At 37.9% G+C, this 26252-nt stretch overlaps 3 protein-coding genes across 3 annotated transcripts; 2 read left to right on the forward strand and 1 right to left on the reverse strand.

The window, feature by feature from the left end:
* The first annotated feature begins 371 nt into the window (after positions 1–371).
* snrpd1 (small nuclear ribonucleoprotein D1 polypeptide) lies at positions 372–4621 on the forward strand. The gene is made up of 4 exons (XM_028461465.1): positions 372–508; positions 1733–1809; positions 2727–2918; positions 4381–4621. The coding sequence occupies exons 1-4, from the start codon at positions 495–497 to the stop codon at positions 4455–4457; spliced, it is 360 nt and encodes a 119-aa protein (XP_028317266.1). The 5' UTR covers positions 372–494; the 3' UTR covers positions 4458–4621.
* Positions 4622–5752: 1131 nt separating this feature from the next.
* ggcta (gamma-glutamylcyclotransferase a) lies at positions 5753–10146 on the forward strand. The gene is made up of 4 exons (XM_028461239.1): positions 5753–6179; positions 7601–7746; positions 8530–8662; positions 9604–10146. Exons 1-4 carry the CDS (start codon positions 5955–5957, stop codon positions 9727–9729), a joined length of 630 nt encoding a protein of 209 aa, XP_028317040.1. The 5' UTR covers positions 5753–5954; the 3' UTR covers positions 9730–10146.
* A 50-nt stretch (positions 10147–10196) lies between these two features.
* adnp2b (ADNP homeobox 2b) lies at positions 10197–20823 on the reverse strand. The gene is made up of 4 exons (XM_028461238.1): positions 20542–20823; positions 14226–14348; positions 13851–13955; positions 10197–13756 (listed from the first exon to the last, which is right to left on the reverse strand). The coding sequence occupies exons 2-4, from the start codon at positions 14331–14333 to the stop codon at positions 11057–11059; spliced, it is 2913 nt and encodes a 970-aa protein (XP_028317039.1). The 5' UTR covers positions 14334–14348; positions 20542–20823; the 3' UTR covers positions 10197–11056.
* Positions 20824–26252: the final 5429 nt, after the last annotated feature.

Raw genomic sequence — 26252 nt, forward strand, 5'->3', positions numbered from 1 at the left:
CTAGGGTTGCCTGGAATTTTAAATGGGGTCGTCAGAAACGACTAGCAGTTAATTTAAGAAAAAACGAAAACTGAAGGATATAAATATATATGAGCTGGAGAAACTTGTCACTAATTCTTACTGCTCTGTATTTGTAAAAACAAAAACAAATAACTAACGTATTATAAACTAATTCTAGAACATTCTAGAAAACACAAAAGTCTCTTTGGGGTCTCTTTGGGCAAATATGTAAAACTAAATGTTTTACATATTTGTATGTAGCTTCCTTCCAAACCGATTACAATGACGTTGAGAAATTTAAAAGTATATCTATAAGGAGAGATGTGAAATATAAGTGTGTTTACCGGCAGAGGGCGCTGTCTGTTTTTCTCTTCACATTTCTTCCTGTCGCCGTCTGATGACGTAGGTGAACGCGGTCTTAACGTATCGGCCTTCTTCCTCCTTTCTGTTATTTTTTTGTAGTGAAGGCTATCGACTCTCAGTCCTTCGCCATTATGAAACTAGTCCGGTAAGTGACCCCAGCAGGGCCCGGTGCACACACGGTGTGAGTGTGTAGGGCTGATGGAGGCGTGTGTGCATGGATGGAGGTGGATGTGTGGATGAGGCGGGAAGAAGCCGGAATGAATGGAGTCTGTGTGGGTTAGCAGAGGCTGAGCTCCGGCCTCCTAAACCGACCTGTTAGTGCAGTTTGTTAAAAGCTAGTGGGACGTTACTGAACTTCGGTGATTTATAATCATTACATTACATTAGAATATTAGTAATTTACTTGCAGGTTAACTTGTTTTTTTTCATCATTAACTTGTAAAATCACTTTACCCCACAGTGGGCTGAACCACAACTCTAAACATGTATGTTTCTATTGTTGATGTGATTGTTTATTTTAGTTGTGTTCTGTTTGTTTTCCCGCTCCATTCGATTCAGATTAGTGACGTCTCGATTTGATTACAAACCGATTAATGATCAATTTGATTTTCGATTATTGCTGATTGATCTTCATCAGTCAGCTGCTGAATTATTTGTAATTGAAGAATCCAAATTAGCAGGACTCGTCTAGTTTGTATTACAATTGGAAAAATGTAAATAATCGATATTTGGAAATTTAGGAATTAATTCATAGTCATCAATAATAAATTTGCAATTAATCAATTGATTTTTCCCCCCCTCTCTCTCCACCACGTCGGCCTAGGAAATATATGTAGATTCAAGATATATTGTGATCTAGAAAATTATAATATTTCCTATATCGTTATATTTTAATTTTATTTTTTTAGTATCAAAATACTTGTTTTAGGAGTCGCTGCTTTCACTACTTTGCAGAACAACATGAAAAGCACAGTTGGATGCATTTCTGAGTGCGTCCAAATCCAGAACCTTCCAATAAACAAGCCACACACTACAGAACTCACTCACACGTGCTGTCCCTTAGAGGAAAAAAGGCTATTTGTGTTAATAAATGTGCCCGTGTGACATTTTGAATGAGCAAATTTAACCCAGAGTTATCCTTCTGGTAAGACTTTGAGTTTAAAAAAAAGTTGAGATTTATATTGTTTATCGCCATTTTGAGAAAAAATGTTGAGGTATGAATTTTGGTCGATATCACCCAGCTCTACCACTATGTTTACCTAGTACTTAGCCCGTGGTTAACCAGGTGTTGTTGTTTTGTACCAAATGTGGGACTGTGGACCACAGCTTGGTGACTCCCCCATCTGATTCCTTTTCTCTTCATTTTCAGATTTTTGATGAAGCTCAGCCATGAGACGGTCACCATCGAGTTGAAGAACGGCACTCAGGTTCACGGCACCATCACAGGTAGGAACCACAAACAGTCAGACTGTGTTAATGTATTTGTGCTGGAATCTGGGTGAATTTATTTTGGGTCATTTGTGTCCATACAGCTTCATATCAGTACTGTAATAATATAATAATCCACTGCTGATCAACTGCTATAAAGCAACCATAAATGATGTGCACATAAAGCACAAAACAGCTGCTCCAAAATTAAAACTGTAATATTTCAGCCTTAGCACAGTAATGTAAAGTAAGCTGTGCATATTCCAGGTGCACATTCTGCTGTTGAAAATGCTTATAAAAAATAAATGTGGAAAAATTAATTCTCAGCTTTTTTCTCAGCTACACAATGCTAAACATATCAGGCTAATGAGCTGCTGTTAGCAGTGACTCAGCAGTAGCGACAGGCTGCATATTTACAACAACATATCGTGCAGGCTGACCTGTTCCAGTCACAGTTCGTTAAAATCCAGCCACAGCGTTAGCTTAGCTTCACTGATGCATCTTTTGGAGACAAAAATAATGCGCGCATTTCCACTTTGAGAAGCTCGTCCTGTTCTCGCATTGACTCGCCATGATTGGCACACGTGATGTAAACAGAAACACGCTGACAATTCTTCTTCTGCTGTTTTACTGTGTTTGGCACAGCATCCTGCAAAAATATGTAGTGCCACTGTAAACAGGAAGTACACTGCAGCTAACAAAGTAATGGACAAACGCACCATATTGTAATGATAACGGTGTTATTTCTTTAGAAAGATATTGCGTTATAGTACTAGTTACTGTCAAAAGTGATGTTAAGATACAACACTGTTCATATTGCTATTTTTTTTAGAAATATGGAAACATGAGTTTTGGTCTATATTGCCCAGCCCTAGTGTACAGTCACGTGTCTGTTTATCCTTGTGTTAAATTAGCTTTTGTGTCCCTCATTATAGGTGTGGATGTAAGTATGAACACCCACTTAAAGGCAGTAAAGATGACCCTGAAAAACAGGGAGCCCACTCAGCTGGAGTCGCTGAGTATCCGTGGCAACAACATCCGTTATTTTATCCTGCCGGACAGTCTCCCGTTGGACACCCTGCTTGTTGACATTGAGCCAAAGATCAAGTCCAAGAAAAGAGAAGCAGGTAAATAATGCGTGTTTTTGTTTGTTTGTGTAAAAAAGGATCTCAAATCTTAATCTGATGACATCGCTGCTCTCTGCATTGTTCATATTTGTTAGCATTTTATCATGTTGCATTCAGTATTCTTTTTTTATTGCTTGACACAAGTAACATGTGCAATGAAAGACTTCTAAAAAAAAGTCTTGATCATAATTAGCCAAAATAATTATTTCATAAAGTGATTCAGCTGTAACCTTTTTAACACAAATAAGTGATTATTTGTTTGTGTTTCTCAATGAGGTAAATGTTATTGATCCCCAACAGAGAAATTAAAATGTGACATCAGTTCATGTGACAATCAATGTAAGACAATTAGAAAGAAATACAAAAATAAATAAAATTGCAATGGGAGAAGTTACTTTAAACATGTAGATAAACATACACTAGTCTCTCTACCCCAATTAATTTACTAGTATTTTTTTTTTTTTTTTAAATATAAAGGAAGTTTGTAAATATTGCTTTTTGATAAGTTAGTCTACATACATTTGTAGGGACCTATAAAATCCACCTTAACGCAAATCGTGGATGGAATCGACCAATGAAAACGGCTCATTGGGTGCACCGCCCTTCCCCCTAACGTCCTGGCTGCTTCAAACATGGTCTAAACCACGCGAAACACCACCTAAACTGACAAAAAGAACTCCACAACTCGTCACTCACTCCTCAATACGGCGCCACCAGTGCCCGCTTAACTTTACTGTGTCTGTGAAACTCCGTCCGTTTCTTGTCGAGTTCTGGTGAACTCCATAAAAACACGATCAGCTTTAATCAGCTTCACCTGCTCAGTGTGCGGATAAAGTTGTTCTGTTGTTGTGGATGAGAACCGCGATGCCAGGATTGTAGAGTCTGAAACATCGTAGGTTAATGAAGTTGATCAAACCTTAATCAATGAACCTCCTCAGATTCAGTAAAACCATTGATCCCTGAGTGGAAATTGGGTGACTTCTCATCCATCTTTATACGACACATAAATAATTAAAAAGGAGCTGTCAGATTTTTCTGTCACTACATCTTATCTACAGTAATGTATCTTACTTCAATTATGTTTTTGTTTTTGTATTAGTATTTATTTTGTTTCCTACAGGAGTTTGAAAACTAATTTTCTGGCGGGAAAAATTCTTATTTCTTTTAAAAAAAAAAAAAAAAAAATGGAATTTAAAAAAATTAAAGTGGAAAACACAGAATTTGGAAAGCCCTATATTTGGTCTCCAAAAGGATAAAACAGACTTTAGGTCTGTTTAATTGTAGTCTTGTTTGACAACATTTTAAATCATCAATATTATAGATAATTAAAATGCTGTATGTGTGCGTGTTGTTCCATCAGGTTGTGAAACCTTGGATTCCAGCATTTGTTTTAAGTCAATATGCTCCAGGTGTTAATAAAGTCGTTTTTTGGTGTGTAACGTGTTGATGGTTTTCCCCTCAGTGGCAGGACGGGGACGTGGCAGAGGACGAGGACGTGGCAGAGGGAGGGGACGTGGACGAGGAGGTCCCAGGAGATGATCTCCTGGCCCTCCAGCTGTTTCTCACCACATTACTGTTTGTACAGGATTTTTCTTTCTTTCTTGGAGAAGACGTTTTGTGAATTTCAACATTGTTTTTTCTGAAGTTTTGTTTTTCTTTATTTTGTACAATAAAAAAATCTCCTTATTGAGAGAGGAACCATGGCTCATTGTGGTGAAATTATTCGATCCCAGCCTTACTTCCTGTTTGACTTAAAAAAATGTTATATTATATTGAGTATAAAATATCATTTTAATATGCACAATGACCATGTTAGTGTATTGCAGTAATATTTTAAGTTAAAATGTATTTTCATTCATGTTTTTTTATTATTAATTAAGCTTTGAGTTTGGAGTGACTTTGGAGGTTTAGTTTTCATACATGTTTTTAAAGAATCATCTACTGTGTGTGTGTGAAGCTGCACCAGGAAGAAGTGCCTTTATTAACATTTAGTATTTCTACTTTTCTCATTTATACACACACAGATACACACTCATTGAGATCCAACACATGAACATGCAAAGCCCGATTTATAACAAACAACCTTAACAATAAACAGACAAAGGAGAGGAATTATGATGTGCAAACACAATGCCTGATGCTAATGGTGGAATGACAATGTATAAAGCTTGATGACATGTCCAGGTAGTCAAAGATATGCTTGCTAAGCCGATACAAGCTGGTTCATGAGAGATGTTGGTGCATCTATACAGTAAGAAAAATATTTATATAACATAATTTAAAGTGTTTTGGTATTGACTTGTTTCCATTATAACATCTGTGGGATGTGGAAGAACAAAAATAATCCACTGATGCATCACTGCAAACTTCTCCATATCAAAGTAAACTATGATATCCATGGAGACTTCACCGATTTATGCTTTGGTGAAACTTATTTTCCTTTTTGTAAATTTCTCTGAAAAATTCGAGCTAAAGTATAAAATATTGATTTAATCATGAATAAGATCAGTTTAATTTTATTTTTTTTTCTCAAATAAAAAGGAGCGCTGTGTTATCACGTGACTTTATAAACCAACAGTTTGTCGCTGAGGTTTTTGTAGTTAAAAAAAAAAAAAAAAAAACTACTAGCGCATGCGCATTAATAGTGCAGTAAATATTTACACGTATGTGTACAATATTTTTGCTACCTTAAATTTTCCTACTACGATAAACACTAATTCTAACACCTTTTTCAACATGACGGACGCGCATGCGCAGTTTGGTAGGTGCGCATGCCCACTGTCTACCGTAGTGTAGGGTTATTCTACGCTACACCGGAACTTCCGGAAACATCTGTCCCGTTACAATAAAGCTAATTATCTAAAACGCGCAACAGCTTTGTGAACTTAATATATTTGATGTCTAAGTTTAAGAAAAACGGACAGCAGCTGTGTAAACTTAACATATTTGATTTATTTTCTTTCTTTCTTTCTTTCTTTTTTAAAAGGAAATTTCTAATTTTCTATTGGTCTACGTCACCTTCCACGCTTTGCAGCCATGCTAATAGCTGTACGCTTTTGGCTCCAAGTGCTGTGCGGAGAGTTGAACCTGCTCCAGGTCTCACATTCTGGTCCACAGCTGAACTCCTCACCGGCCCTGGGAGGGAACATGACCGGCAGCCCAGACCGTTTCATGTATTTCGCGTACGGCAGTAATTTATTGAAAGAGAGGCTTCAGCTGAAGAATCCCTCCGCCGTGTTCATCACCACAGGGAGACTGAAGGTCGGCGATACACGGTGAACTCTACAATTTTAAATGCTTAAAATCAATATTTTAAGGCTTTTCACACTACGTATCGACTGCTTTGAGCCAATGTTGCAATTGTTTTTCATATTTGAAGGATTTTATCTCATTTGTCTTTGATTCTATAGTTAAATGTTATAATTAAGGTCTTTGGTTATGTCACTATCCAGGCTACATTAACTACTTTATTGGGCTATAGTAGAGCTGGGCGATTAGGACCAAAACTCATATCTCGATATTTTTTCTCAAAATGCAGATATACAATATACATTTATGACCAGAAGGACAATTATTGGTTAAATTTGATGATCCAAATGTCACACAGGCACACGTATTAACAAACAGCTGTACAATATTATCCACTTTGGTCCTTTTCTCCTCAAAGGGACAGCACGTGTGAGTGAGTTCTGTCGTGTGGCTTGTTTAGGGGAAGGTTTGGGGTTAGGACGAACTCTGCTTTACATGTTCTGAGAAGTAGCGAAAAAAAAACACACACACATATATGCATTATTGTAATTTTTTATTTCCCCAAAATAGAGAACTCCGTATAGCTTGAATCGCGATATATTGCCCAGCTCTAGGCTATATCTATATTTTCATAGTTAATATCTATATTTTCAGTGGGACTATGTGTCGTGACAAGATTAAAATATTGAAACGGTGCAAGATGTATCGTTGAGGGTTCGAGTGTTTTTGTGAGAGGAGCAGATTTTTAAAAAATAATTTAAAAAAAAAAAAAAAAAATGCCAAATGACTACACATGAGATTATTATGGTTTGTTTTAATTTTGCATGTTCCCATTGAGTTGAGTCATAAGCAGTGTTAGTATGTAACTTTTACAACCGCAAATTGTTTTCTTTCCAAAAAATATAGCGAGCCCATTATCGTCTCTCATATCGTATTGTGAGCTCAGTGTATTGAACCCACCTCTACAGTTTAGCATACGTGCGTTACTGTTGGAATGAAGCTGAAAGACTTCTTCTGAAAGCCTGAAACAGATCTGCTGTAACGGAGGTTAATTGATAATAATAGAGTTTATATTGCAACAAAGTGTGGTTGAACTCACTCTTTACTGGCCAATCAGACAATGGGATTTGGAGGGGGGGGCGTTACTAAAGCAGCTGTAACAACACTGCAGCACCAAAACATGAGCACTGAGAACATTGTTGGAAACATAATCATTACATCACAGACCAACAAAGGGACAATAGGTCATCACTGTTCAGCCCTCTTTGTGTGTGTGTGTGTGTGTGTTTGTGTGTGTGTGTGTGTGTGTGTGTGTGTGTGTGTGTGTGTGTGTGTGTGTGTGTGTGTGTGTGTGTGTGTGTGTGTGTGTGTGTGTGTGTGTGTGTGTGTGTGTGTGTGTGTGTGTGTGTGTGTGTGTGTGTGTGTGTGTGCAGGACTATGAGCTGAACTTTGGTCTCTGGAAGGAACATGTGGACAATTCGTGGCATGGTGGAGTGGCCACTATCCAGTACCATCCAGGTGCTGAGGTGTGGGGGGTCATCTGGTCTCTGAGCATTGAAAACCTGGCCAGTTTAGACCGGTGGGAATCACACACTGATACACACACAAGCAGCCGTGAATCTGTACTGGACAGGGTTGGCGTCAATTACAATTGTGTAATTGATCTTTAATTTCAACTATGGCATATTTGCAATTTTAATTAGGTAATCTGTTGCTGTCGTAATTGAATTGAAATTGAGTTCATATAATTGAGTTTTTAATTGTAATTGCCGTGAAAATTCTATAAAAATTGTCAATTATAATTTCACGCAAATCTGTCGAACCATGTTATAGTTCTATGTACAGCTCTACACATATGTAGTTAACAATTTTTAAAATATGTTACATTTCAAGCTTTTCCATATTTTACCATTTAAAAATATACTGACACAGAACAGGCTCAGATGTCCACACCAAAAATATTAAAACCTATATTTTCATTGATTATGAAGCCTAACAAGGTAATCAATAGATAGGAAAGAAATTAAATGACAAATATTTGTTTTTAGTGTATTTTACAGCTGATTTAGGACCTGTTATCATTAAAGATGCTAACACAAGAGGAAGCTCAACTTTTATTAAGTTATTTATTTCAGGCTCAGTAACTGTGATTAATTGTAATTGAGAATGTAATTTTAATTGACTTTTTGAGGATAAAAATAATTGTGATTTAATTGTAATTGGATAGAAAAAAAAATGCTGGTCACTGTAATCATAATTGAATTGTAATTGAAAAAGTAATTGTAACTGAAAAATTTAATTGACCCAACCCTGGTTACTGGAGGTAAAGTGGAGGTGGTTTGACGTGTGTGTGGCTCTACAGTCAGGAGGGAGTGGGGGTTGGAATATATTCTCCTCTGGACGTCTCCGTGGAGACGGATGAAGGAACGATGCTCTGCAGGACGTATCAGATGAACAACTTCCACAGCTGCCCCCCCTCGCCTCAGTACAAACAGGTGTGAACGTACACACAGACACTCACACTCAATACTGAAAATGTGCTTTATAAAAAAACAGCTACTCAATGGTTACAGCCTATACAACCCCTTCAAAATAAAATAACTTTTTCCTGTTCAAATCTCTGCAACCCAGTGAAAAGGGCTCAGCGACCCACTATTGGGTCAAGACCCATTAGTTGAAAATGTCTGCAGTAATTCACAAGATTGATTTATTTCACACTGTCATATTTTAAATCTGAAATAGTTTTTTAAAAGATATCTAAACCAACCCTCCTAAAGGGAAATGATCCATTACAACACATATTTTATGACCATCACTCACTTAACGCTGCTAGTACCACAATTATTTTTATGACATAACCCTATTTACACTAAAAAGGTAAAAATTGCCACTTATTTTCATGCATTACATTGTAGGATGTGGAGTCCTGTAAACTGATGCATAGAAGTGTTTTTACTTCATTCTTACTGTGATTTCTTGTTTTTCATCAGACAAAAAAGTGTAGGATTAGATAAGTTTATACTTTTTCCAACTCCTTTTTGTTCATGTAAACTGAGATATGTAGTAATTTGAAGGTGCAAATACTGTTTTATAGTTATTCTTTGATGTTAATTTTTTTAAAAAAAAGTTTTTAAGTTGTCATTTGCACAATATAAATAAATCAAATGATTACTTCCTGGTATTACCTGTGATGTCAGAATATAAAGAGCATATTTGGCTTTCTACATCTTTTTCTTGAGCAACTGATCTTGTATTTATTGATCAACAATTATTGTGGGAAGCAACTTTAACCAGTTTCCTCTGGGCTGCTCTTTGATACTAATGTTAGACTTCTAGTAAATCTCATCATATTGTGGTAACTAGTTTCCCTAATCTGTATCATGTGCCACAAAGCAGAGTTGAAATGTTATTAATTATTACCCATGATGCCTTTCAGGTGGTGTGTATGGGTGCAGAGGAGAACAGCCTCCCTGAGGAGTACCTGAAGTGGTTGAAGACCATTAAAACCAATGACTATAGCGGTCCATCTGTGCTAGATGAACTCAGCTCAGCCAGGACATAGGAAGTTGCTGCTATTTTATTTATTTTTAAATTAGTACAGCCACACTATGTTAATATTTGGTTAAAAAATTATCAAAATTTCTGCATTGTTTCCCTAATCATGACTAATTTATAGAGGATGTTTTGAGCAAATGGAGGAAAGATTATCATAGAGCAGGTTTAATGAATGTAATGCATATTCCTCAATGGATTATATATATATAGAAGTTAAAACCTAAACATTATATTGGGATCTACAAACTGCTGGATGTACAAAATATTTAGGATTTTTTTTCCAGCACCAATCAAGCCACTTTATGTATGAAGGCTGTTGAGACACGTGAGGAAAGCAGCAGATTTGTCTCTTTCCCCTGTTGACTGACAGACACCGACTTGCTGTGTTTCCCAAAACAATAAAATAACACTTGTTCAAACTCTTCACATTTGTTCTACTGTGTAGATAAATAGAAACCCACAAATCAACTGCCATTTGAAAGTTGCTGTTAGGCAACTGAAGTTAGTTTTTATTAAAAAATATGGAAAAATTAATATTCATGTTGAAGGAAACCACTTTTAATTTCTTAACACAGTGTCCCTACACATCGCTCATCTCGTCCAACCATTTTATGCTCTCAGAATAATAGAAAATAGAAGTGTGGTACAAAAAAACTGCTGTCGGGACATTCTAAGACCTATTGAATCTTCAGATCTGCTCTATAGGACTATAAACCTCAACATGGCACAAACCAGAATTTTTTATCAGACAATAGCTCAAAAACACATGCAAGTGGTCCAAAGTAATCGTTCACCTGAAATTCAAACACCAGAGACCAAAACTTTGTTATTCTTTAGGCTTTTGCTTCTGAATAATAAAATTACTGTATAAGTGTGGAGTGAAAAGGAGTGGATTTAAAACTTGGTGGACAAATAAAAACAATAAACCCAGAAAGAAAGAAAAAAAAAAACCCTCACTAATATCAGGTAACACACACTGAACAGCTAAGATTTGTGGACAAAAAAAGGATATATATTAACCAGCTTTATAAAAGGTTATAAAGGTGTGAAAAAGCAGCTATTTGGGCAAACAAATACAGCTGGTAAAGTGTGCCCATCAATCAACGATAAACTACATCTGTTTATGACTCCGTTACATCAAACCTCAAGTCTTATCATTTTAACCAAAAAGCATTGTGACGTATTTGCAACGATGTCGACTGAGATCACTACGAGTTCATAAATCAGTGGAGATGAAGATTATCTAAGCTACAACTGTCAGGAAACACAATTTATACAATGTGACCGAACAAGACCACAATCAGTCTCATGTAGCAGTTATTATTTCATATGCATTATTGACCGCTAACAGTCTCCACTTCCATTGGTTCCTCCGCCTCTTTCTGTGGAACATCATCTTTCTTACTTTCCTCCACTGGCTCTGGTTCTTCGTCCCTGTTTTCTATTGGCTCTGTGTTATCAACGACCTCTGGTGGAGGCTGCTGCTCTGGGATGAACAGGTTGTGCTTCACTTTCTTCAGCTCTGTCATGTTAAAGCCGAGGAGAATGGCCGACCTGTTCTTCTTGAGCATCTTCATGCACTTGCTGCGCTTGGCGCTGAAGGTGGATGTCAGCTCTGGCCTGTTGAGTAAGAGCCTCTTGCACAGCTCCTCGCTCTCTGCCTTGGTGGTGTAGGGGTTGACGTTGAAGTATTTGGACAGAAATTCTTTGCGCTCGTCAACGCTGTGGATCGCCACCCCTTTTGGCTCCAACGCCAACTTGACGGCGGGGTCGATCTGAGGTTTGGGCTCTGGCAACAACTTCTCGGGTTTCTTTCGTGGCGCTATCTTTTCCTCTTGCACAAGCACTGACCCTTGTTTTTTGGACTGCATGACTTCCCTCAATGCGGCCTCCAGCCTCCTCTTGGACTGCATCTCAGCTTCAGTTTCTGGACGCTGAGGGGACGATGTAGAAGGGTTCACACGTGCTGTGGAAGGTTTCACTATCATATTTTGTGGCACTGTGACAAAGTAGAGCCCAGATGTCTGTTGAGGTGGCTGCGCTGAGTTTGGATTGGCCACCACGTTCAGCTTCTGCTGCACTCTGAAAGTTTTGGGTTGATTTACTTGGTGTTGTTTAGGTGAGCATCGGCATCGCTGAATGTGGAGCTTGACAGCCAGCTGCGTGACCTTTCCGGTGTACACACCATTGCAGTAGATGCACTTATAGGCCTCGGTCTTGAGGATAGCATGAATAGTAGGTGCTACAAAGTGCTTTTGCTTCAGATGCTGGACGTGTTGGGACTCGTTTGTGAACTTGTCGTTGCAGAAGGGACAGAATGAGCTGTTGATCTTTACAGGTGGGCTGACTTCAGGCTGCGTGCTAGGCTCCAGCTTAAAGTACAGCAGGTCCAGGGAGTTAGTGACCAGGGCGAGGTTTACCTCTGCTGGTCCCAGCACCTCTTTTGGTGCCGCCGTGCAAACGTCAAAATAAGGAAACAGGATCCCTCCTGATTTTGAATAGATCCTGTACTTCTGCCTCAGGAGGTCAGTGTAGGACTTGCTCAGCGTATTGTGCTGCTTCACGTGCTCTATTAGCTGTTTGATGGAGAAGAACACAGCCGAGCAGTACAAGCAGTTCAGACCATGCAGAAGGTGCTGCACGATGCTCTTTTCTGAGAGAAGAATTTTGCAGGTTAGACATTTAACAGTTTTGTTGGGCATTTTCTGTAAAAACGCTGCTCGAGCTGCCAGGGTTTCCGGTTTAGCTGAGACAAACTTTTTCTGGTGGGCGGCCTCTGTGTGTATGTCGAAGACGTTTGAAGGGAACAGTTCATTACAAAGTGGACAGGTAATCCATTTCTTAGTTTGAGGCGAGTTTACCGCTTGCTCAACAGTCTTGGGAGGGGTGCTCTTGCTCTGAGCGGAAGGTGCTGCTACCTGCAGGGGAGCAAACGTGTATGTGGGCATGCCGTTCACCCTGTTCCCAGTGGGGATCAGGTGATTGAGCAGAGACTGGGATGTGAGCATGGTGCCTTTCAGTGCTGCTTGGTTCATGGCATTTTGAGCAAGTCCAGCAGGTTTAGGAGCAGTGCCGTTTCCTGTGGCCACACTGGCCTGCACACCTGACGGGATGAGGACCTGCTGTGTCGGTGACGTCTTATTAGGGGGAGGAGCTAAAGTTACAGGCATGGGTTGCAGAGACACATTGGACACAGGTGGAAGGCTAACCATCGAAGATCCTTGAGGCAAAGCGCTTCGAAGGGCTATCGTGGCACCAGGCTGCAGCAGGCCTTTAGCCTCAGCGCTAGCTAGCTGCACCAGTGCAGATGCTTGAGGAGGAAGGAAGGCCTGGTTAGTACCAGGAGCACAGATCAGAGTAGTGTTGCTTGTCACTCCAGGTACTTGCTGCAGAGTCAGGACAGTCCCTGTGGTTTGGTTGGGTAAGATCAGGGACTGATTAGAGACCAGTTGAGGCTGCTGTGGTTTGGGAGCAATATTCTGTATTGTCATATATATTCCATTCCCATTAGAAGCTGGTTTAGCCAAGGATGGCTTGTTTTCATAGATCAGACTCTGCACAATTGGGCTGACGGTGTAGTGTGAGGGATCCATCAGCATGTGATGCAAAAGCTGATCCAGCGATCCAACGTTAATCCTACACACTTTGCAGCAGTACACTTTGGCTGCTGTTCCTCCTTTTTGAATTAACCTGTATCCAATGTACTGCTCCGTCACTCGTTCCAGATGTTTCAGGATAACATGCTTTTTCATAGCAAATATTGAAGAAGCCGGTATGCCACATTTACGGCATTGATACCTCTCATTTGTGGGATGTATGGGCCCTGGCTCTTCTCTCGGTTTGTTGTGGAAGTACAGCAGGTGTTTCTTGAGGACCTTTGGGTGGCCAATGAAGAGGCACTGTGAGCAATGTGACAGTGTGCAAAATGACTGGAAAGGGTTGTGGCAGCGGCTGACGTGGCTCCTGAAGTTGTAGATGTTTTGTGTCGAATACTTGCACAGGGTACAGCACAAAGACCGAGTCCGGTACTGCCACTGCAAGAAAGGGGACAGAAAAAAATAAATATTAGTATTTGTTTTTAAGTAGCTACCCTATTCATTTCAATTATTTTGGGGTAAAACTTGTCACCTTTTTTTGCATCCTGCCATTGAATCCATCAGTAAAGTCGTTCCACTCCGTTTCCTCAAAGGCCTCATCATTGGCGAGAGTTTTCTCTGAGTCTTCATTGAGTCCCTGTGAATATATTAACAAAAAACCCACTTCAAGTAGAAACAAGATGTGTGTGTGAAATATGCAATAAGTCATTTTGCTAGGACAGATCCATGGCCCAGCTTGCTGCTACCGCTACAGTAAGCACCTCCTCAGAGGACATTTGCTGAACCATTTCAGCCATTTTGAGACACTTTCCCCCCACACTGATGACAAAATGACTGGAGCAGTCACACAACCAATATCTGACCCCTACAGGTCAGATCTAAATACTTCTTTGAAGATGCTACATACCTTCAGAAATTCTTGGCAGTCTTCCAGGCCGATGTCACATAAGATGTTTTTCACGGCCTTGCGTGATTTTCTGATCTTCGCAACATTACCAACTGGAAGCTGATACATGTTTCCTCACAAAACCTGGAAAACAAAGCCATTTTCATCATATTAATAACTGCATAGTGTATAGATGGTAATCCAGCTTCTGATGAGACACATTGTGGAGCCCTGCTACCAGTCCTTATGCTGGATAAATACAGAGGGCTACGTCAGGAAATGCATTCAGTGGGAACAGGAACTATTTTGGCCGTCCAGTGGGTTATTAAAGGCGTGTACATTATTATTGAATGTACACATGATTGGGGGCCAAGTTAAACATTTTATTTCATATTGTGCAGTGTTGTAATGTCAGTGCTAAATAAAGAGTTTTGAACTGATTTATTCTTAGAAACATGAATGTACATTTCTGCAATGTCTTTATTTTAGTGAGCTTTATACACACATTCATAAATGCAATGATACTAATAATAAGCATAATCATTTATTTCTGTGTTTCAGTTTTTGGCCTTGATTTCCTCATTTTCGGTGCATCGCTAGTTGAAACTAATGTCTGGTTCTTTTTACAACATCAACAGAAGCTGGGTTAATGGTACAATTACTCAAATAAAGGCTTTAAGTAAAACAAGAGCAGTCAGAGCACAAACCTCCGCTAAGCACCAAATCTCCTCTTTGCCAGATATCGGTGGTTATCTGGATCAGTGATCCTGGTCATGGTACCGTGATAATTCACACTTTAAAGGCTTGGAAGAAATTTCTATTCCCCAATAGTAACGATACAGTACAGTAGATCCAAATGTAGGGAAACTATCGAATCGCGACAAAATGAACAATCTCTAGATTCAATCCAGATGGAATTTGGTGGGAAAAATTGAGGAACAAAATCGACATAACCGAGTCAAATTGCATAAAGATCGGTCGATTACAAACCACGATAGGAATTTCTGAATTTTTGCCAATGATGAGATAGGGCTGGGCAAAAAAAAATCAAGTTCATCGATTAATCAAATTTATAGATTAAAACAATTTCATTTTGCAAATTCAAGTTTAAAAAAACAAAAAACTATTTAATTTTTTTATTTTATTTTTTCCCACCACAGTTTTTTCTGACTTTTTCGTGTTCCGTCCTTGTGGGTTACCGTAGTGCGAGGTGAGCCAACCCCCTCTTTGTTTACCCTTTGAGTAGGTTATATGTGTGCCACAGGCATGTTTAATGTTTTTATTCACACTATGCTGAGATGCTAAGGGAAGAATTTATTTTTAATTGTAATGTTATGTTATAAAATGTGTAGTTATCTGATTTCTTAATCAGAAAATTTAAGCTACTGTGAAGTTGTTGCACTTCTGTTTAAACCTGGGTTAAAGCTTGAAATTGTTGAATGACAGTCTCATTTATTTTTTATTTTGGGATTGTTCTATGCATTTTAACACTTGAGGACAATCACAGTAATAAAGTTGCACTTTTGACAATATATCTAATGTCTGCAGTCATTTTTAAGTGCATTGAAGAAGAAAAAAAAATCAAAAATTGAATAGAAACTTGAATTTTTCTTTAAAAAAATCAGATTCTTTTTTTTAGGCTAAATTGCCCAGACCTTTGATGAGAGAGAGGGATTTTTCAAGTAGATCAAATATCAGTATATTGTTCCGGATCTCCTCTAAAATCTTCCCTAGTTGCTTTGTATTAACTTATTAAGTGCACATATGCCAGTGAGGGCCAGGAAATTCCCCAAAATATCCACTTGCATCATAAGTTTGTAATATTTTCCATTTCGTTACAATACGTCAAACTATACCTCACTGCAACATTTGGTCATATGCTCCTGTCTCTAAAAGGTTGGTAATCTAGTCATTTCTCAAGCATGCTGCAAAGTATGCAAAATGTCTCCCACTACCAGGTCCCATTCACATGAAGACTTGTTCTTATTCTGATTCTCAAAGGTCAACTTCTAGCCATTTTTTTTATTTTTAAAGTAATTTACAATTTAAGAAGGCTTTGATTTAAGTAGCCAAACTCTGCACGCAAGGTTACGTTAGGAAAGGCTTCAGCTGTTCATCATAGCTAATCTATACAAAGCAAATAGGAACGAGGAAGTCGTACTGCATCAGCAACGTCCGTCCCAGACCATCACTTTAAAACAGATTAGATTTTTATAGTTGATAAGAGGTATTCCTCAGGCTCTTTAGAGTCAGCAAAGAAAAGCTAATACGACCGTCATGATTTTACCCCAGCATAGAATCATGTTGTTGTTTTAGAAACGACAGTAACCACTGAGAACCAGGCCCACTTATCCAGCATTGAGAAAAATCCTGACAGAAGCAGTTTTTCCATTTTCATTTAAGTGTAGCTGAAAATAGTCAATACTAAGTCAACAACTTTGTTTTTTTTTATAAAAAAGAAAAAACATCATTATTACACATGTTGGTCTCAAGATTTTATCATACCAACGATTCTACGATGCAGAATAACTTGTTTTTCCTACATTGCTACTGCCTGTGCCTAGGGCTGGGCGATTTTGCCTAAAAAAAAAAAAAATCTCTGATTTTTTAAAGAAAAATTTGAGCTTCGATTTTTTTTTAATGCACTTAAAAATGACTGCAGACATCAGATATATTGTCATAAGTGCAACTGTATTGCTGTGATTGTCCTCAAGAGTTAAAATGCATAGAACAATCACAAAATAAAAAGTAAATTAATCAACAATTTCAAGCTTTAACCCAGGGTTAAGCAAAAGTGCAACAGCGCCTTCACAGTAGCTTCAATCTTCTGAATAAGAAAACAGATAACTACATATTCTATAACATTACAATTTAAAAAATAAACTATTCCCTTAGCATTTCAGCATAGTGCGTAAACAAAGAGGGGTTGGCTCACATCGAAATGCGAAAAAGTCAGAAAAAACTGTGATGGGAAAAAAAATTAAATTAAAAAAATAAAAATAATTAAAAAAATTTAACTCGAATTTGCAAAATAAAAATCTTTTTTATCAACAAATTAAATTAATCGATTAAATCGATTTTTTGCCCATCCCTACCTGTGCTTACTTTTCATTTATGAATACAAGCAGTCAGATAAAATATGATCTTAATTTTTTTATGTCTCCTTTCTAAATATGAATAGGTGTATATTATAGAAATTAAGTATTATATGAAGGTGAATTATATCAATTATTTTGTGCATGTATCATATGTATTTAAGTAGCTCAGAATATGTTGTAGTTATTTCTTATAGGGACCATTAGATGAGTGGATTGTATACAGTACTGGATACTAAGAGGAGGATTATATAAGTTTATACATACTCCTACTCCTTTTCAAACATGTGACAGGTTTCATTTGCTTGTGTTTTTAATTTATCTTAATTTTTTATTATGGTATATACATTGTTCATGTTCAAAAGAATTAATTAAAAATGTAAAAACTGTTTTAAAAATCAATAACATGAGTCTTTACGTTAAACAATGAATTCAATTAAAGGAAAATAAACAGTTCAAACCCAGCCTGGCTACAGCACATATTACTGATGTAACAAAGTAATAATGTTTGGTGATTGTCATTTTATATTAGGATTGGTCTCAGGCCCTGTGTAGAAACAAACTATACTCTGAGAAAGAGTCAGAAATGACTCAAGGCTGGGTCACAATATGAAACAATGTAATGGCTGGGCCTTCGAGCCTCGTCTTTATCATCCCTGCTGTTTGGAGCTTGGCCTTGGCTCACTAAAAAGAATAACAAGTTTCTGTTCGTTTTGTGGGAAAACTACCATAATAGTCCTATCTGAACTAAGCTAATGTGGAATGAAGATTCTTAGGTGAGGGTAGAGAAGATGTAAATGCACATTTCTTATTCCAAGTTCTTACTATTCTAAAAATAGATTAATAACGCTTTGAAATGGAATACAATTTATTTCCAGGAAGATTTGTAAGTAACGACATAGGAATAATCTACTAGTGTCATTACTATAATATATAAGGAATAACATATTTGTACTGTACTGAGGTGGTTGATCTTTTAAAATGAATGATTATAACCCTACTTAAAGCTCATTATAAGTTCTTAAACATACTAGATACGACCCCAGAGCCGCTTATTTGCAGACCACAACCGTGTGACTCCTTCATGTGTGTGCTTTGGTTGGGTTTGGTCATCACGTGTAAATGTGTGGTCATGTTAATGATTTAATGTCTAATAGACAAGAGATCCATTCACTTCACTGCAGCTTTTGTGGAATGGATTCATTTTGTTAAACAGTTTGTAAGTCTGAACGTGCACAAACAGTCTCGTCTCTTTCTTTCCTTTCCAGCGTTTCAAGGCAGCCATTCAATGTCTGCCTCTCCTGCTGATCAATGTTGCTGTTGATCAAAAACCCAAATAACGTTGATCAAACCGTGTTAGATGGTGATCTACTGTGGTGACCCACAAAGGGGAAAAAGCTGAAGGACGTTGGATTTGCGTTTGTTTTTCAAGCGATTTGTTAAAGGGCCCATGTTACGCTAAATCAACTTCCCTGTGCTTTAAACATGATAAAAGTGCTATTAGGGCTTCAAACACATGTCTAAAGTGGTTTTTTTCATTGATTCCGTCAATCATTAGTTAGAGGGTGATTTGCTCCTTTCTTACTGCAGGGTGAGCCCCAAAACCTCACTCCAATTTGATGAAGCGTTCCCACTTTGATGACGAATTTGACGCGACACTGAGCTGGAGAAGCCACGCCTCCAGGAAGCGCTTTGATGTGAGTGACATGTAAACAGACACGCCCACGAAGGTCAGCATTTCAGCGTCCTTCGCACAGTGCTATGTATGTATTTTCTACAGTCTATGTATATACCGGCGAACGCCCCACCCCCCACGCTCTGTCTCGTGTTTATAAAGCAGCATGTGCTCAGCTACGGAGTGGGTGGGAAGAGGGTGGGCCGTCCTCTGGCCCTACATCACCGTGTGGTGAGGAGGAAGTCAGTGTCCCGTCTATAGACACGCCCACTCATGAATATGCATAAGTAGGCCACAAATCAGCCTGTTTGCGTAGAGTTGCTCAGAAAGTGACTTTTCAGAGGTTAAAACTCAGGAAAACAGGCAAGTTTGGGAAAATAAACCTCAAATACTATGTATGAGGCTGACCATCACACCAAGTGTTTGCAACAGACACAAGAATCAATTCATCTCATTAAACGGCAGTGTAGTTTATGTAAACATATTATCAATGTGACTTCTTGAAATCTTGATAAATTTGTTTACCAAACGATTCTATAGAGGGCTGGATATTTTTTAAACTGAAAGAGATATTTAGTTTTTTTTTTTGGCATGGTAATTTTTGAATTCATGAAAGCCCATTCCTGCCAGTAAAAAAAAAAAAAACTAAAAAAGTTAAATAATAATAAAAACCTAAGTCATAATTATGAGATATTAAATGACCATCACGTTCACAAACTGTTTTTTAAACACTAACTTTGACGCATCACATGGAAGACCATTTAGACCTCTTAGAATATGAGATATTAACTCAATTAGTATATCATAATGACTCAGCATCTCATAATTATGACTTATGATTTTATTGTTATTATTATTATTATACTAATACTAGGTTTCCTAGGTTTTAGGTGGGAATGAATAGTCTTTCATATTGCATAAGACCAGCAATGCATTTTTTGTAATTTTCTTTTCTTAAAAAAAAAAAAAAAAGACAAAGTTTCTTAACCCCTCACTTAAATGAAATTATTTTATTTCAGTATGTTTTGTTTTGAATGAAAATTATATTTTGTTTTTAAATATAACATTACTATGACTCGACCGAATATAATAAATTGACTGCATGTGGACCTTTAAGGTTAATATTTGTGTACCTTTGATCGTCATTGGAAACATTATCAATGCAATGGCTGATAAAACAAACCCTATTAAAATAAGACGAATCTTCTCTTTGTGTTTAGAGTCAGAAAATCAACTTGAGCCAATGTGCACATGGTGCGTTCAGGGACTCGGGCTGAACCGGCATCAATGACACAAAGCATTGATGGAGCAAACATGAAACCACTGAATGTCTGTAGATATTCAAAAACGTGCTTTACAAACTGCTGAAATATATCTAAATAGGTGCAAAGAGCTATAAATCCGTGAACTAATGGTCACTCACTTCCAGCTGCCACCATGCTAGCACCTCAGGGTGTCACACAGCTCAGCTCCACACAGTAAATCCTACATCTGCTCAGTGTCACACAGCAGCAGCTTCTCATCAATGGTCACATCTCCCCATGTAAGGGTGCCCTGGGTCATTTACCTGCTCCTTATTTCAGCTCTGATTATCGTTAGTAGTCGCTGTGTCTCCTCCGATGAACCGCCTCGCCTCCAGTCTTCACCCGCCCGCCACAAGCGTGTTGATGCCGGGCAGCGAGTCCGCCCGACAGCCTCCGAACACCCGCAGCGCAGGACGAACACCTCCGCTTCACACTAAAGATGATGTTCACCGCTTCAATTAGGACGTAAGTTATTTTTTTGTTAAATCTTTTTTTGTCTTTCTTCCTCCGCTAAGGAAAAAATGGCGCTGTACATCAGGATCTGACGTAGCTCTCTCATTTGCATACCTATTGAACTGACCAATAGGAGACTTCTGTTTCCATGAACTTAATAACATTTTTATAGCAATCCAAGCACTGTTGTCCTCCATGCAAAGGGTCCAAATGACATATTTCATTCTTAAATTGATAACTGTCATGTGACACTTGCTTTAATATGTACTGTTTGTTCATTACACTAGAAATAGCTAGGTAGGAGGCGTGGCTTAAGGACCCCCCTACTGGTAGTAATGTGATACAAGACTGAGGCTAGCCAATGAGACGTCGAGAAAACGGGCTAAATGGGTGGGGCCTCATCAATGACATCATATCAGGCAACATTTTTTCAGCCAATTACAGCGAGCCACCATTTTGTAAGAAGAGGGAGCAAAATTGATTGGTTAGACTATATTTTAGTAAAGTGAGTTTTTGTGACTAGCATGTTTTCTGGATATTAGCGTGTTTTTTTTTTGGTCCACACCGAAAACAAGTGGAAAACTACCACCGCAAAAATAATTTTATCAATTTGCGAAATGTTAGTTTTAGCTTTAACCCACAATAAAATGTAATGTATTGATTCAACTAGCTTCCCTTCTTTTGTGATTGCGCACGGGGGCTGGGTTCACGGGGTCATTCGTGATGAGCGCGAGCTTGTAGGGCTTCTTACTAGACTTGTTCTGAGAACGCACCTGTACCGAACGTGGGAAGTAGGTTTACGATGATCCAATTTTTACTCCGTTGGCTACTGGTCCCTGATGGCTGAGAACCACAGTGTTGTCTTAGACAGCGGAAGGCATCTGCATTAAAGGATTTTCTTCAAAAAAGGAACTTAAAAGGAAGGATGCATTTTTGCCATCGCGTTTGCCGCGTCGAACAAGCCCAGCACAAGCTTCAAGAGGCAAAAGCCACCAAAACCTCCTGAAAACACTGTCTGTAATCTTTGTACTTGTGACGTGGCACCGATATTGTACGAGCGTAATTTTTCTGCGGACAAATGACAAGAGCTGCTTCATCAAAGTATACACTTTGTTAAAAACAAAATTGTAAATGTAAAATTTCATGTATTAATTGAAGGTCCAGTTGAAAGAAATGTTATACACTTACATGTACGCACCAAAAATTAAAGGTGTGACCTTGAACAATCATTATGTACATGTTCATGCACACATGACAATTAAAAACCTTGAACATCCTCATTCCTCTCATTTTTTATTTCTCAACTTAAAGCACTTGGAAACAAAAGGTGCTACATGTTCATCATCAAACCTCACAATTTACATAAATCTGTGTAGTGACAACGGTGAGTCATCAATTTTGCATTTTGCTCATCCTCTGTTTCATTGTAGTGATGAGATCTGAAATGAAGTAGAGTAAAGGCCGCGCGCTCAATTGTGGGATCAGGTCGAATCTCACAGTAGCCAAATGTCGTGAATGGTAAATGATAGACATGAAAACCTATCGGCGAATTCAAGGACTGGAAGGTGTAGCAATTTAAAAGAGTCAACAATGAGGGTTTACAGTTTCTGGAAAGCAAAAGGATGAACTTGTAGCACTTGTTCCTACAAGGAAAGAGCAGATGTAAGCTGCCAAACATGAATACAACAACCAGTGTATGTAGGCCTATAATAACTTAAAATGCCAACCATGGTGTCTTTAGTTTGATATTAGGCTTTAGATTGACATTCAACTGAAAATGGTCATTAACTTCCTTGTTTTATATTGTTTTTACGCAACGTGTTGACATATTTTTTGAAATGTCACGACACTGGTTGATGGGGCTGCACGTTGGCATACTGGTTAGCACGTCCGCCTCACAACAAGCAGCACTGGGTGGACACTTGGCTCCTTTCTGTGGAGTTTGCATGTTCTCCTCATGCTTGCGTGAGTTTAGGTTGATTGGAGTCTCTAAATTGCCCATTAGGAGTGAATGGGAATGCCAGTGGTAGGGTGTACACGCGCCTAACGCCCAATGAGAGCTGGAGATGGGCACCAGCAGACCCCGGGTCAGAAAATGAATAGAAGGATGGTTGATGGTTGGTTTGCCTACTGGCGCAAATTGGAGCATACACACGTTGCAATTATTAAAAGTCTCTTCTGATCTGGTTTGCAAGGTGCTTTAGCCGGCCACTGGTGACTTTACAGGTTCAACCAAAGCCAATCCATCATTTGGCTAAGAACGCGTTTGCCAACCTTGATGGTTTAAACATATTTAGGATTTTTGCCTTTTCCATTGAGAAAAAGCATACTGGTAAATTATTACCAGTTACCGTACCTTTATGGTTATTTGTATTGCTCTATATTTTTCCCTATAATTTATGACAAAATGACAACATAATTGAAAACCAGCATCCACAATCTGATACTTTATTTGCAATTTGTGTTTCCAGTATCTGAGGTTTGTCCGTCGATAGCCGAGATGGAAATGGCATTCTTTCCCTGGTCAGGAGTATCGCCGAAGTTCCATAAGATACTGGTGAGTACAAGTACAAATATAGAGATTTTTTTAATCTGATTGAAGTATGGGTAACTCCTGACCGGGGTTGGCATCTTTGTACACAATGACAGACAACCACATTCATACAGTACAAACCCACAAAATGTCCTCTTTTAATCTCGTAACTCCAATTAAAACACATATTTTGGGAGAAGACCGCACAATGGTGTGGTGGCTTTATAGTAAGAAGGTCATGGGTTCAAGTCCTGGGGTGGACACTTTGGTTGCTTTTGTGTAAAGTTTATAAAAACAAAATAATGAACTTTGGAATGATGGTATCTCACCCAAACCTCATTAATAATTAATAATAGAGTCTTTTTTCAACTTGAGTTTGTGCAATAATCAGTAACTTAGGGGCTCACAACATGTTGAATGTTAAAGCTTTACTCAATCCCCGTGGCATGACACATTATATTTGTTAGTCAAATAATGTAACCTTAAATTCTGACTCATTTTGTACTTTTTTGGTAGATTTTTAGAAAAAAAAAACCATCCAATTACTACACTTCTATATAAAATCAGCCAACGGAAGCTTTGTAAATGTGTTAGTTTAACTTACCTTCATCACCCAGGCCTTCGGTTTTGTTTTCAGCATCAACTCTTCGTCATTCAAAGCCTATTATTAAATGTAAACCTGCTGAGAGACAGTCCAGATGTGATCATTACATGGTGGTAGAACATTTTACTGGGATCTTCCTCTTATGACATGAGATTTATCAACATGAGGTATTTCAGTGAAATCAATAAAGGTTCCACCTGTTAAATGTAAAACATTTTTACACCAGATTGAGGAGAACAGTGCTTGTTTACAGTCTGATTTAAGATATTTTCCAAGTTAAGTAACATCTTCAGGAAAACAATGGTTTTGTCCATTTCAATGGTGTCAAATTCATTTAGTTTAGTGGCTAACGACAGCTGAATTTGATATTGTGTGGGTTACACACAAAAAATTACACCACATGTGGTACTAACAATTGTTTTCCCCTTTCTCAAGACTAAAATAAACAAATACATCAATATTATACCTGATTACTTTGTTATAACACATTAAAAAAGGCCTTAAATGTCAAAGATTTTAGGAATTTAAAAAGTTAAAGGAATGGATGGGGGAAAAAAGTAAGAAAAATACTGGAAATAAAACAAAACATTTTATTTTCATTGAGATTAACAATCTCTTTTTCAAGGGAGACCTGGCCAAGATGGACAGCAGCAAGCTTACAAACACACACATATAGACGCAATATTAGATTTGTTTTCCCCGAAGAATGTAAAATATGATTTTTGGGGTGTTAATTTCTTCATTATGGGTTGGTTTTATGGCACAAAAACCTACTTTACACATATAAATAAAGTTTTTTTTATTTCATTTTATGCTGTCGTCATTTTCAATGTTGCAGTGTTTGGATTTTTATATCGAGTTCAGACACATCTGGCACATCTTTTTTCTGTTTGACGTTAACAGCATAGCCCAGAGCTGTTTTCTAGCATCTAGCTTGTAATAAATGATATGCATGCCTTCAAATGGTTATGTTTTTTTTATGACCAAAATCATCATAAATAAGAATACAGCTGAGCTGGAGGAAGGTGATCAAATAGCCAGAGAGCTTCTAATTAGACTGTAACTGAAACATTCATTTCATAGTCTTTGGAAACTAATCCCAGTGGCTTGCTGAGCACGCTGCTTAATAACATAGCCAAAAGCTGCTGCTGCACATTTCAGCGAATAAACATTGTTTTCCAGCTTAAGGTGCAGCGTACTGGAATCAAGTGTGGGAATGTTAATATTAGTATGCTTTGCTTTAATAAATTGAAGGTTAGCATTGTTGACCAACTTGATGTTTAAATTTACACCAAACTATTGGTACAGGGGTACTTAGTTTTTATTAATCCCCAGTTTTTATCTTTCCCCTCAATTTATCAATTAGATCACAATGTCGTGTCAAACTCGAGGCCCGGGGGCCAAATCCTGCCCTTTAGACCATCTAATTCGGCCCACAGGAGAAAGACCAAAAAAACATAAATTATGATCTAAATGATGAAATATTTCAGATATCTAGATACACATATTCAATTAAACTATTTGGAGTATTGCAATTTTCGTGTTTTTTTTTTTTTCACATGATTCAAATTGTTCAAAGAACGAAGTTTTCCTGAAATTATTTCACATAATTTCCCCAAATAAATAAAAATGTTGCTGTATAAATAAACCGGCATTCTATCCGTAAGTAACGCCCCTCATTGGCCAGTTAAGGTCACTATAGGGTAAGACTATAGGGCAATATTGGGTTATAACTTAACCATAAGACGCTACGTAATTGTACTTCAGTAACCGTACCAATAACACTGGGGGTTGTCCGTATGGCAACCATACAAATAGACACTTTCAATAAAAGTTGGTCACAAAAATCAATGAAATTTCAAAGAGAAAATCCTGCGGGGCCTGGTATCTGTCACTTATTGCCTGGATATGGTTGGGACCTTACAGGACATAGTTTATGTATGATTTACAAGTCGTGTGAAAGTACAAACTTGGGAACATATCTTAAGTTAAAAATTGCTTGTTTTAAAGTCTAAATTCTGCAGCCCACTTAAGATCAAATGGCTTCGTATTTGAATGAACTAAAATAAGCTTGACACCCCTTATTTAGATTCATGTTAAATGGAAAAAAAATTATAAAGATTTGGTCATGTATTCATCCAAACAAACAGACCATATGTTAAAAGCTTGTTTTCTATTAGCAAAAATGACAACCAATGAATCTATTAAATTTGTTTCCATGTGATCTGTCACTCACTGTCTGATCCCATGAGCTTTTATTTTGGTAAATAAACAATAATTGTTTATTTCCTAGTATGCACTGGTTGCTCAGCAAAGCTCAGTGATCATTTGTGGTAATTTACACCAGCTTCCGCCCTAAAAAAAAACCACACAAGCACAACATG

The sequence above is a fragment of the Gouania willdenowi genome, chromosome 11, assembly GCF_900634775.1.
Source record: "Gouania willdenowi chromosome 11, fGouWil2.1, whole genome shotgun sequence".
In the NCBI taxonomy this organism is placed as follows: domain Eukaryota; kingdom Metazoa; phylum Chordata; class Actinopteri; order Blenniiformes; family Gobiesocidae; genus Gouania; species Gouania willdenowi.

Bases quoted from the DNA above. Each gene is read 5' to 3' on its own strand.
- snrpd1 (XM_028461465.1), top strand. The intron at 1,810-2,726 runs GTAGGAACCACA...CCCTCATTATAG, and splicing joins GGTTCACGGCACCATCACAG to GTGTGGATGTAAGTATGAAC. The intron at 2,919-4,380 runs GTAAATAATGCG...TTTTCCCCTCAG, and splicing joins GTCCAAGAAAAGAGAAGCAG to TGGCAGGACGGGGACGTGGC.
- ggcta (XM_028461239.1), top strand. From the start codon at position 5,955: ATGCTAATAGCTGTACGCTTTTGGCTCCAAGTGCTGTGCGGAGAGTTG. The intron at 6,180-7,600 runs GTCGGCGATACA...GTGTGTGTGCAG, and splicing joins TCACCACAGGGAGACTGAAG to GACTATGAGCTGAACTTTGG. The intron at 8,663-9,603 runs GTGTGAACGTAC...GATGCCTTTCAG, and splicing joins CCTCGCCTCAGTACAAACAG to GTGGTGTGTATGGGTGCAGA.
- adnp2b (XM_028461238.1), bottom strand. From the start codon at position 14,333: ATGTATCAGCTTCCAGTTGGTAATGTTGCGAAGATCAGAAAATCACGC. The intron at 13,956-14,225 runs GTATGTAGCATC...ATATATTCACAG, and splicing joins ACTGCCAAGAATTTCTGAAG to GGACTCAATGAAGACTCAGA. The intron at 13,757-13,850 runs GTGACAAGTTTT...CCTTTCTTGCAG, and splicing joins ATGGCAGGATGCAAAAAAAG to TGGCAGTACCGGACTCGGTC.